General features: G+C 68.1%; 1 protein-coding gene across 1 annotated transcript; it reads right to left on the bottom strand.

The window, feature by feature from the left end:
- Positions 1-6: 6 nt before the first annotated feature.
- On the bottom strand, positions 7-10,501 carry INAVA (innate immunity activator; the record flags this gene model as incomplete). Its single annotated transcript, XM_036440179.2, has 9 exons — positions 10,399-10,501; positions 7,643-7,769; positions 6,867-6,991; positions 5,851-5,967; positions 4,623-4,845; positions 3,835-3,888; positions 1,732-1,924; positions 1,391-1,573; positions 7-680 (listed from the first exon to the last, which is right to left on the bottom strand). Coding segments are annotated over exons 1-9 (1,744 nt in total), but the record flags the coding sequence as incomplete, so codon positions are not given.
- Positions 10,502-10,851: the final 350 nt, after the last annotated feature.

Below are 10,851 nucleotides of genomic sequence, written 5' to 3'. Positions count from 1 at the left end.
CCGGGCCCCCGCTCACCTGCGCCCGGGGCCCCAGGCCGCGCCCGGGGGGCAGGCTGCGCACCCGGAAGGCGCCCTGGCGGTCCAGCGACTGGGGGCGGGCGCCCCGCAGGCGGACGCGCTCCTGCCAGGACTGCAGCTCCTGGGTGACGGCTGCGCGGCACAGGGCCCGGCCGGCCGGGCTGTCCTTGAGCGAGGGCGCCCGGGCCAGGCGGCCCCGCGGGCGCAGGTGCTGCTGCAGCTGCTGCAGCTGCTGCAGGCGCAGGGCCAGCCCCCCCCCCTCCTCCTCGGGGGCCCCCAGGTCCGGCTCCCCGCCCGGCGGCAGGCGGCCCTCGGCCACCAGCACGTAGCGGCCGGCCGGGAAGGGGGGCGCGGCCGGGAAGGGGGCCCCGGGGGGCGGCGGCAGCAGCAGATTCGGGCGGGGGGTGGCCGGGGCCCAGCCCCCGCGGCGCCCCGGGGTCCCGGGCGGGGACAGCGGCCTCAGGGCGCACAGGTCCGGGCTGCTGCTGCCGGGGGAGGCGGCGTGGGACACGCTGGAGGAGCCGTCGGAGCTGCTGTCCTCGGAGCAGGAGTGGGGGGCGGGGGGCGGCCGCGGGGGGCCGCTCGGGGGCCAGCAGGAGCTGGGCACGGTCACCGTGTAGTGCGTGGGGCGGCGGCGGGGGCCTGCCCGGAAGGAGTCCATCCTGGGGGGGGAGACAGACGCCTGAGCGGGGAGGGCACAGGCCAGGTCCTGGCTCAGATCTCCCTAAAATGACGCCCTTCAAATCCGGCCGGCGTGTGTGGCTCAGTGGTGGAGCATCAACCAATAAACCAGGCGGTCAGGGTTCGGTTTCCGGCCAAGGGCACAGGCCCAGGTTGTGGGCTCCATCCCCAGTGAGGGGGGTGCAGGAGGCAGCCGGTCCGTGATGCTCTCTCATCGTGGATGTTTCTCTCCCCCCCCCCTCTCTCTCTCTCTCTCTCTCTTTCTCTCTCTCCCTCTCCCTCTCCCTCTCTCTCTGAAATCAATAAAAAAAAAAAAATTAAAAATATGCCGAAACCGGTGTGGCCCAGCGGATAGAGCGATGGCCTGCGGACGGAAGGGTCCCGGGTTCGATTCCCGGCCAAGGGCATGGACCTTGGTGGCGGGCACATCCCCAGCAGGAGGCGTGCAGGAGGCAGCTGATGGATGTCTCTCGCCCTCATTGGTGTTTTTAACTCTCTCTCCCCTCTCCCTCCCTCCCTGTAAAAATCAATGAAATATATATTTTTAAAAAATATAATAAAAATAAAATAAGTGAGAGGCCTCGCGGACGCCCAGCGTCTATGGTGTCCCTGGCCACACGCACGCCCCCGGCCCCTCCCGTCCAGGACCCGCCGCCCGACCACGCGAGCTCCCGCCCGGGTCCCCCTTCACCTCAGCGCCGGCGCCTGGCCTCGCCTGCCCTGCGCGGTGGGGGTGGTGGGGGTGGCGGGGGCGCTGGCCCGGCCCTGCCGGGGCCCCTGGACCCCGCGGACGGGGCCCCCGGGGACGGAGGGGGGCTCGGGCAGCCACAGGCCGGGGGTGCTGGGCCCGTCCTGGGGCGTGGAGGCCGTGCTGCTGCGGAGAGAGCGGAGACGGGGGTCAGGGCGGGATCTCGGGGCTCGGGGGGGGGGGATCCCCGAATCCCACCGGCCGCAGCCCGGGACCGGGGCTCTCCGCCCGCCCTGCCCTGCCCCGCCCGCCCGGCCCCCCCACCCCGGCCCTCCCCGCCTCACCTGGACTCGCTGCTGGGGTCCGAGGACTTGGCCGGCTTCTCGTAGGGCTGGTCCAGGCTGGTCTCCTTCCAGGGGCCGTTCTGGATGGGCGCGGGGTCCAGGGCGCCCGGCTCAGGGCCGGCAGGCGGCGGCCCCTCGGGGCTCGGGGCCTCGGACGACGCTGCCGGGGCCAGCTTGGGAGCCTGGGCTTCCTCTGCAGGAGAGAGGACGCCGGTGACGGCAGCCGCCGGGCAGCCGGCCCTGCCAGGCCGTGGCTCAGACCCCGGCTAGTGCGGCCCAGCGGATAGAGCGCCGGCCTGCAGACTGAAGGGTCCCGGGTTCGATTCCGGCCAAGGGCAAGGACCTTGGTGGCGGGCACATCCCCGGTAGGGGGTGTGCAGGAGGCAGCTGATCGGTGTTTCTCTCTCATCGTGGATGTTCCTAACTCCAACCCTCTCCCTTCCTCTCCGTAAAAATCAATAATATATATATATATATATATATATATTTATATATATATATATTTTAATATGACTTCTGGCCCTGGCTGGTGTGGTTCAGTGGATGGGGCGTCAGCCTGCGGACTGAAGGATCACGGGTTTCATTCCGGCCAAGGGCACATGGCCAGGTGGCAGGTTCGATCCCCCCTAGGAGGGGTGTGTGTGCAGGAGGCAGCCGACCCATGATTCTCTCTCATCCTTTCCCTCTTCCTCTTCCTCTCCCTTCCTCTCTGAAATCAATAAAAATGTATTTATTATTATTATTATTATTTTAATAAAAGGACTTATTCTCGCCCCCGTTGGGTCGGCTCCATAGACCGAGCATTGGCCCGTGGACAGAAGTGTTCTGGGTTCGATCCCCAGGGCACCTGTCTGATTTACAGGCTCGACCCCCAGTGTGGGGCGACCAGGAGGCAGCCGATCCATGATTCCCTCTCCTCACGGATGTGTTTCTCTCTCTCCCTCTCCCTTCCTCTCTGACATCGATTTAAAAGAAAAAAAAAATTTTTTTTAATGATTTCTCCTTTGGGACGGAACCCCTCCCTCCCCTCGCAGCCCCATTTTACTCCTGCCTCCTTCCCACCCCCTCCCCCTGCCCTACCCCGACGGCCTCTCCCGGGCTCACAGCTCCGCGTCTAACCTTTGCTCCCGCCCCTGCATCTGAGTGCCCGCCCGCCCGTGTGCCTGCTCTTCTCGCCCCCGCCGAGCCCGCGTGCCGGTTCCTTATTGACTCGGGCACTCCCTGGGCGGGACTGCACACCTCCCTCACCTTGAACCCCACACCCCTGGGGCTCGTAGCCGGGGCTCCTGATCTAGGACTCCCGCTTCCGGCGCCCTGTGCCCTGTGCCCCGCACCCGGCACCCCGCGGCAGTGACTGCCAGAGGGCTCTTCGGCTCAGGCAGGTGCGCCTTGAAGTAAAGGCCCCGGCCCTGGCCTGTGTGGCTCAGTGGTTGGGCCTCGGCCTGGGAACCAGGAGGTCAGGGTTCGATTCCTGCTCAGGGCACAGGCCCGGGTTGCGGGCTCCACCCCCAGTGTGTGGCCTGTGCAGGAGGCAGCCGGTCCGTGATTCTCTGTCATCGCGGATGTTTCTCTCCTTCTCCCTCTCCCTTCCTCCCTGAAATCCACAAAAAATATATATATTTAAAAAGGAAAAAAAAAAAAAAAAAAGGCCTGAATGGTATGGCTCAGTGGATAGAGCGTCGGCCTGCAGACGGAAGGGTCCCGGGTTCGATTCCCTGTCTAGGGCATGGACCTTGGTGGCGGGCACATCCCCGGTGGGGGGTGCGCAGGGGGCAGCTGGTGGCTGTTTCTCTCTCATCGATGTTTCTAACTCTCTCTCCCTCTCCCTTCCTCTCTGTAAAAAATCAATAAAATGCATATTAAAAACAAAGAAAAGGGGTGCAGGACAGAGGCGGGAGGCCTGGGGCCAGGCAAGAGCTGAGCCCCGTTTCCTGTCAAAAGGACCCAGCGTCCAGATGAGAAGGCGAGGGCCGTCCCCCTGAGCGGGGCCGGGCAGAGCCACCAGCGTCGGTCAGAGGGGCAGCCGCCTCCCCCCTGCAGGCCTCGTCATCGGCCGGGCCGCGCCTCCCCCGCACCCCCAGCCTCGCCCCCGGCCCTTCTCACCTTCCTCCAGGAGCAGCCCATCGGAGAGCGAGCTGTCGTCCGAGACGCTGAGTTCTGGAGGACAGAGGCGGGAGAAGACATGGGGGTGAGGAACCCCATCAACACCCACCCACACCCACATCCACATGGGGGCAGCCGGCCTGCCCTGCCCTGCCCCTGCCCCTGCCCCTGCCCCTGCCCCTGCCCCCTTCTGGGCGGGTCCCGCGGCCGCCTGTGAAACCAGCCCTGGGTGGGGATCTGGGACTTGGCGGTCAGAAAGGAAACCAGGTGGGGAGCTCCGACCCAGGACCGACTTCCGTTCTGGTTGGGCCTGGAGGGCTGGGGCAGGGGGGCGGGGGGGGAGGGAGGGGACGGGCACCCGTGGGTGAGGCTCCTGAATTCGCTCCGGGTCCGCCCGGGGGATGGGAGGGGGGCGGATTGAGACAGAAGAAGAAGGAAGGCCGAGACCGGTGTGGCTCAGTGGATAGAGCGTCGGCTTGGGGACGGGGGGGGTCCTGGGTTCGATTCCGGTCAAGGGCATGGACCTTGGTGGCGGGCACATCCCCAGTGGGGGGTGTGCAGGAGGCAGCTGATGGATGTTTCTCTCTCATCGATGTTTCTAGCTCTCTGTCCCTCTCCCTTCCTCTCTGTACAAGATCAATAAAATATATTTTTTTAAAAAGAAGGAAGGAAGGAAGGGGACACTGAGGAGCTGGGGACAGGTCTCGCTGGGGTGTGGGGGAGGCAGAGGTCAGCGGGGTGCACGCCCCCCCCCCCCCAGCAGCCCCCGGGCGGGCGGCCGGACGCACCTCGGCCCAGCGGCAGGCCGGCGGGCGGCAGGGAGCCGCGGTGGCGCCGCTGCTCGCCCAGGCAGCGCTCCAGCGCCCGCAGCTTCTCCTCCTCCCGCAGCACCGCGTGCTTGCGCTGCCGCCGGGCCTGCCTGCTCAGCTTCTCCTCCCGGCTCAGGCGCCGCGAGGCCTCGGCGATCTGCAGCTGCAGGGCCAGCTCCTGCTCCAGGCTGCTCAGGGGGTCCTGGGGGGGAGAGGGGGGAGAGAGAGAGGAACGGTGAGCTGGGACACGGGAGGCCTGGGGAGGGGGCCCTGGAGTCACAGAGGACCGTCCTCCTCCTCCAGGCAGGCCTCCGAGATCTGCAGCTGCAGGGCCAGCTCCTGCTCCAGGCTGCTCAGGGGGTCCTGGGGGGGGGGGGGGAGAGAGAGAGGAACGGTGAGCTGGGACACGGGAGGCCTGGGGAGGGGGCCCTGGAGTCAGAGGACAGTCCTCCTCCTCCAGGCAGGCCTCCAAGATCTGCAGCTGTAGGGCCAGCTCCTGCTCCAGGCTGCTCAGGGGGTCCTGGGGGGGGGGGGGGACGGTGAGCTGGGAACAGGAGACCTAAGGTCCCTGGAGTCACTGAGGACAGTCCTCCTCCTCCAGGCAGGCCTCCAGGAGCTCCCCCAGGGCCCTCTGCTTGTGCAGTGTAGTCAGGACCCTGGATCCCGGCCCTGGCCTGCCTGCCGTGTGGGGCAGAGGGTGGAGGGCCGGGAGGTGCCAGGAGCTAAGCTGTCGGCCAGGAAGGCTGGCCTGGGACCCACCCGCTGGCAGGCGGAGCCGGGCGGGTTCACAGCCAAGTGGGGCACTTTTCCTCCTGACCCCAAAGGGCTGGGCAGGTGAGCCTGGAGTGGGGGCGGGGAGGGGGGGCGGAGCCACCACTCGTACCCCAGGGACGGGCTCCCCCACCGGCCCGGCGGGACCTGCCTGAACAGGCGGCCTCTCCCTGGGCCAGCGGCTCCCTCGGCGCCGGGTCCCTCTGCGCCGGGTCCCTCTGCGCCCAGCTCCTGCCGCCGAGGCCGAACCCGCCCTCCCGGAGCGCCCGCTGTCCTGCTCCCGGGCCCTCCCTCGCCGCCCGCCAACCCCTGGAGGCTGGTCCACAGAGCCAGCACCCATGGGCCTGGCGGGCTGGCCCGCGGGCTCCGGGGAGGCCCCGGGCCGCCTCCTGCCCTCCAGGCGGGAGAGGCCCAGCGCGGGGACCAGACTGCTCACCTCCCTGTGCAGGGCCTGCGCGTCCAGCTGGTACGCCGCCCCGATCCTGCGCCGCACCTTGGGGGCCGTCTCCCCGGGTTTGAGGGGGTACTCGGCCGGCAGGACGCCCGTCAGCTCCTGGGGGGGAAGCGGGGTCAAGCCAGGCCCCCTCCAATGCCCGGTCCGGCCCAGCCTAACCCTAACCCTAACCCTAACCCCTAACCCCTAACCGTAACCCCCAACCCCTAACCCTGACCCCTAACCCCCAACCCTGACCCCTAACCTCTAACCCTAACCACTAACCCTAATCCTAACCCCTAACCCCTAACCCCTAACCGTAACCCCCAACCCCTAACCCTGACCCCTAACCCCCAACCCTGACCCCTAACCTCTAACCCAAACCCTAACCCCTATCCCCTAACCGTAACCCCCAACCCCCAACCCTGACCCCTAACCTCTAACCCTAACCACTAACCCTAACCGTAACCCCCAACCCCCAACCCTGACCCCTAACCCCAACCCTGACCCCTAACCTCTAACCCTAACCACTAACCCTAACCGTAACCCCCAACCCCTAACCCTGACCCCTACCCCCAACCCTGACCCCTAACCCCTAACCCTAACCCCTAACCCTAACCCTAACCCCTAACCCCTAACCCCCAACCCTAACCTTAACTCTAACCCTTAACCTTAACCCCTAACCCTTAACACTAACCCTAACCTCTAACCCATAAACCTAACCCTGACCCCTAACCCTAACCCTGCCCGGGGCCCGCCCAGAGGAGCCTGTCCCCCCAGCTCTGCCCCCCAGTTCCCCCCAAGCCCCCCAAGCCCTTCTCCGGGGTCTCACTGCCCCTGCCCTCTGACCCCCTTCAAGCCTCCTCGCTCACCGCTCCGAGCTGCCCCCTCTGTCTGCTGGGTCCCCCCCATCCCCCTCACAGTCCTGCCCTCCCCACCCCGTCTGACTGCCAGCACCCCCTTCCCTCCGCCCGGGCTCCCAGGGCGGCTCCGGAGGAGCCCGGCAGGGGCGCCCTCACCGCCTCCCGCAGGCACAGCCGCCTCAGCTCCTCCAGGCAGGCCTCCAGCCGGTGCTCCAGGGCCTGCTGCTGCCGGCGCACGGCGTGGGTCAGCTCCTTCAGCGGGGACACCGGGCTGTCCGGGCCTGCGGGCGAGGGGGCGCGAGGGGGGCCGTCAGAGCGGCCGGACCCCCCGGGGCCCGGCACACGCACATGCCTGTACAGGCACGCACGCGCGGGCGTGTGCACATGTCTGTGCGTGCGCGTGCATATGTGTGCGCACACACGCACACGTGTGTGACCTCTTCTCTCTCGCCCGCTCCCTGCCTGGGCCCATAGGACACAGGGCGGAGTTTTCACCCCCGGCCTCGCTGGCACCGATGCTGAAGGCGCACCAGGATCCAGACCAAGCGCCTCCGGCCAGAAAAACTGCCCAGCCCGGCCGGCGGGGCTCCGTGGCTGAGCGTCGACCTCGGAACCAGGAGGTCACCGGTTCGATTCCCGGTCGGGGCACAGGCCGGGGTGGCGGGCTCCATCCCCAGTGGGGGGCGTGCAGGAGGCAGCCGGTCCGTGATCCTCTCTCCTCATGGATGTTTCTCCCTCTCTCTCCCTCTCCCCCCACCCTCTCTCTCTCCTCTCCCTTCCTCTATGAAACCAGTAAAAATATATTTTTAAAAAGGAGAAAAGAAACACTGTCCCCTCCAGTGGAGGCACCCCTCCCCGGACCCCCAGCCCTCCACCCCAGCCCAGAGCGCCCCCACCCGGCCTCCCTGGGGCTCAGACCTCCGGCAGCTCACCTGACTGCAGGATGACGCCGCTGTCCGTGTCGCTGACCTCGTCCTTGCTCTCCATGGCGGCCTCCGGGGACGGGCGCGGGGCAGGGCCGCCTGGGACGGGGCCTGCGGGCGGCCTGGTGGGTCCCAGCTGTCAGGAGAGTCACAGACACGCTGGGTGACCCCCTGGTCCCAAACGGAGCTCAGGACGTCACCTCCAGGGCGGGGCGCAGGGGAAGGAGCGGTGCTGGGACAGGCGGGGGGTCTCTCAGCATGGGGGGGGGGAGGGTCCCCCAGCACACCCCACCCCTGCCGCCTCCTCCCTGGTCCTCTCGCCAAGGGGGTGGGCAGCCGCGGTGGGGGGCGTGCAGGAGGCAGCTGATCCACGATTCTCTCTCCTTTTGGATGTTTCTCTCTCTTCCTCTCCCTTCCTCTCTGACACCAATAAACATGTTTTTAAAAGTAAAAAGGAGTGGCCGAAGCCGGTGTGGCTCAGTGGATCGAGCGTCGGCCTGCGGACTGAAAGGTCCCGGGTTCGATTCCGGTCAAGGGCATGGACCTCGGTTGCGGGCACATCCCCCGTGGGGGGTGTGCAGGAGGCAGCTAATCGATGATTCTCTCTCATCGACGTTTCTAACGCTCTGTCCCTCTCCCTTCCTCTCTGTAAAAAAATCAATAATATATATATATATTATTGATTTTTTCACAGAGAGGAAGAGAGAGGGACAGAGAGCCAGAAACGTCGATGAGAGAGAATCATCGACTAGCTGCCTCTTGCACACCCCCCACGGGGGATGTGCCCGCAACCGAGGTCCATGCCCTTGACCGGAATCGAACCCGGGACCTTTCAGTCCGCAGGCCGACGCTCTATCCACTGAGCCAAACCGGTGCCGGCAAAATATATATATATATATTTTTTTTTAAAAGTGAAAAGGAGTGGAATCACACACAGGTGGTGTCTCGTGGGGCGCACGGCCCTTGCGGGGCCCCCTGTGCTCTGCCACGGAACGCCCAGGGGCCCGAGGCCCACCCCGCTGCCCCACGCCCAGGCTGCCCGCCTTCCGTCCAGGCGCCCGTCCAGGCGGGTGCCAGAGTGTGCCCGAGCCCGGACCAGCTCCCTGCCGCCTGCCGCGCCTCGGAGGCCCCTGCAGGGGGGCCGGGGAGCCCCAGGAGCGTGGCAGGGCGGTGTGGCGTGGTGTGGCAGCCGCCGGGGACGCGAGATCGCCCGCCTCTGCCTCCCTGGGGCTGTGAGCACAGGGTGGCCCAGTGGGTGCTGTCCCCGCTGGGTGTCAGCCGGCCCGGCTGGCTCCAGTGGGCAAAGCAACACCTGTCACTTCCTCCTCCTCCTCCTCCTCCTCCTCCTCCTCCTCCTCCTCCTCCTCCTCCTCCTCCTCGAACCCACAGCCTGGTCGGGGTGCAGCTGGCCGCCCGCTGGGCTGTGGGGCGGGGCGGGGCGGGGCGGGGCGGGCAGCCGAGGGAGCCAGCCACCTCCACACTGAGTCAGCGTGAAGCAACAACAGCTCCGCCAGGTCCCGCAGTTTCTGTCTGGAGCTTATCCTGCCTCCCAGGCCGGGACACGGGGGCGGGGGGCCGGGGCAGGGGCGCGGGGGGGGACGCAGGGCAGGGGGGCCTTGGGGCTGCCTTCCACCGGCCCCAGGGGAGAAAGCGAGAGCAGAGCCAGGCAGAGCGAGGGGCGGGGACTGAGCTCAGGGCCCCTCTGAGCCTGTGGAGGCGGAAGAGTGGAGAGCTTTGGGGGACCCTCACACACACTGAGGCTCCCCCCAGTGCATGGGGAGCTGCCACCCGAACCGTGCGCCCCGCGCTCGGCGCTCGGCTGTCCCGGGCAAATGGGGTCTTTGCAAACGGGGCCCCGAGTCAGACGGTGCCCACATTCCTGCACCCCGTGCATCCTCCCTGAGAGAGGACGGGGGACGGGGGGCACAGGGGGGCAGGTGAGCACCCCCGCCCCCCGCCAGGGCCCAGGCAGGACCGGGTGCGAGGAGCGTTCACTCGTCACACCTGCTCATCAATGATTAACCAGGAAGGAGCTGCCGGGAGCTGTGCCGCCCGGGGGGGCCGTCCCAGGATGGGGGGTTCGGGGAGGGGGGAGGCAGGCCTCTCGCCAGTCGCGGGGGTCAAGGGGGAGGCACTGGCCTGGGGGGGTCCCAGCCGGAAGCTGAGCCCACTGAGGGCTCCCGGTTGGGTTGGGCCAGCCCAGACCCCGGTTCGAGCCTGCGCTCCCCTGGAGAGCCGCCCCGCCTCGGGGGGGGCAGGGAGCAGAGGAGACGGGGTCTGACCCCTGACCCCGGCCCCTCCGACAGAGCCCGGGAGCCCCCTCCCCCTGCAGGGCCGGCGCCTGGGGCTTGGGGCTCTGTGCCTCCTCCCCACACAGGAATGTCCTGCCCGCGGCCCCTCAGCCTGTTCGGGGCCCAAGCAGCAGTCCGTCCACCTGCCTGCCCGCCCGCCCGGCCGAACAAGGTCCCCAGAGAAAGGCAGAGCCCAGAGGGGGGCCGGTGGAGACCCCGCACCCCTCAGGCCCAGCCCCGGGGGGGGGGTCCCTCTCCGTGCCCGGAAGCAGGTCCGGGGCCTCCCGCTGGCGTGCCCCTCCTCCTGTGAGACTGAGGGCTCCCACTACAGGGACAGCACCCCACGGGTCCCCCGTGTCCCCCAGCGCCCCCCGGCCCGGCCCGGCCAGCTGCAGGCCGCAGGCCGCGGGGGGAGGGGACGGGTCCTGGCCCCTGCCCGGCCGCTCCCGGCCCCAGGCCCTGCTCCACCCTCACCTGCTCTGGCCGAGCGTCTGAGTCCGGGAGCCGGGATGCAGCCCCCATCCCCGGTCAGGGGGCCCCTCGGCCGTGCATGTCACAGCTGGGGTCTCCCAGCTACAGGATGGCCTCCTGCGCGGCCTCGGACCTGCTCTGGCTCCCGGTCCCCACGCCGGCCCGGCCCAGCCCGGCCGCCCGGCCCCTCCCCCCGGCGGCCGCCCCGAGCCAGGAGCCTGTTGGGACTTGAGTCGGAGGGAGGAGCAGGGAGCAGTCCCTCCCGGAACAGCCCTGCCCGGACCGCCCGGGCCTCCTGCTCGGCAGGGAGAGGGGACCGCCTGCACCCCCCTGCCCCCCGACTTACCCAGGGAGGGCTCCTCCACCCACAGGGGGCAGCCGGGATCACCCTACTGAGCCGAGGGGCCCCTCGCCCTCCTGCCCTGACCTGGGCTCCTCCCTGGGGGGGTCACTGCC

The sequence above is a fragment of the Pipistrellus kuhlii genome, unplaced genomic scaffold, assembly GCF_014108245.1.
Source record: "Pipistrellus kuhlii isolate mPipKuh1 unplaced genomic scaffold, mPipKuh1.p scaffold_m20_p_163, whole genome shotgun sequence".
NCBI classification, from domain to species: domain Eukaryota; kingdom Metazoa; phylum Chordata; class Mammalia; order Chiroptera; family Vespertilionidae; genus Pipistrellus; species Pipistrellus kuhlii.
This window is presented reverse-complemented; position numbering and strand designations above follow the sequence as displayed.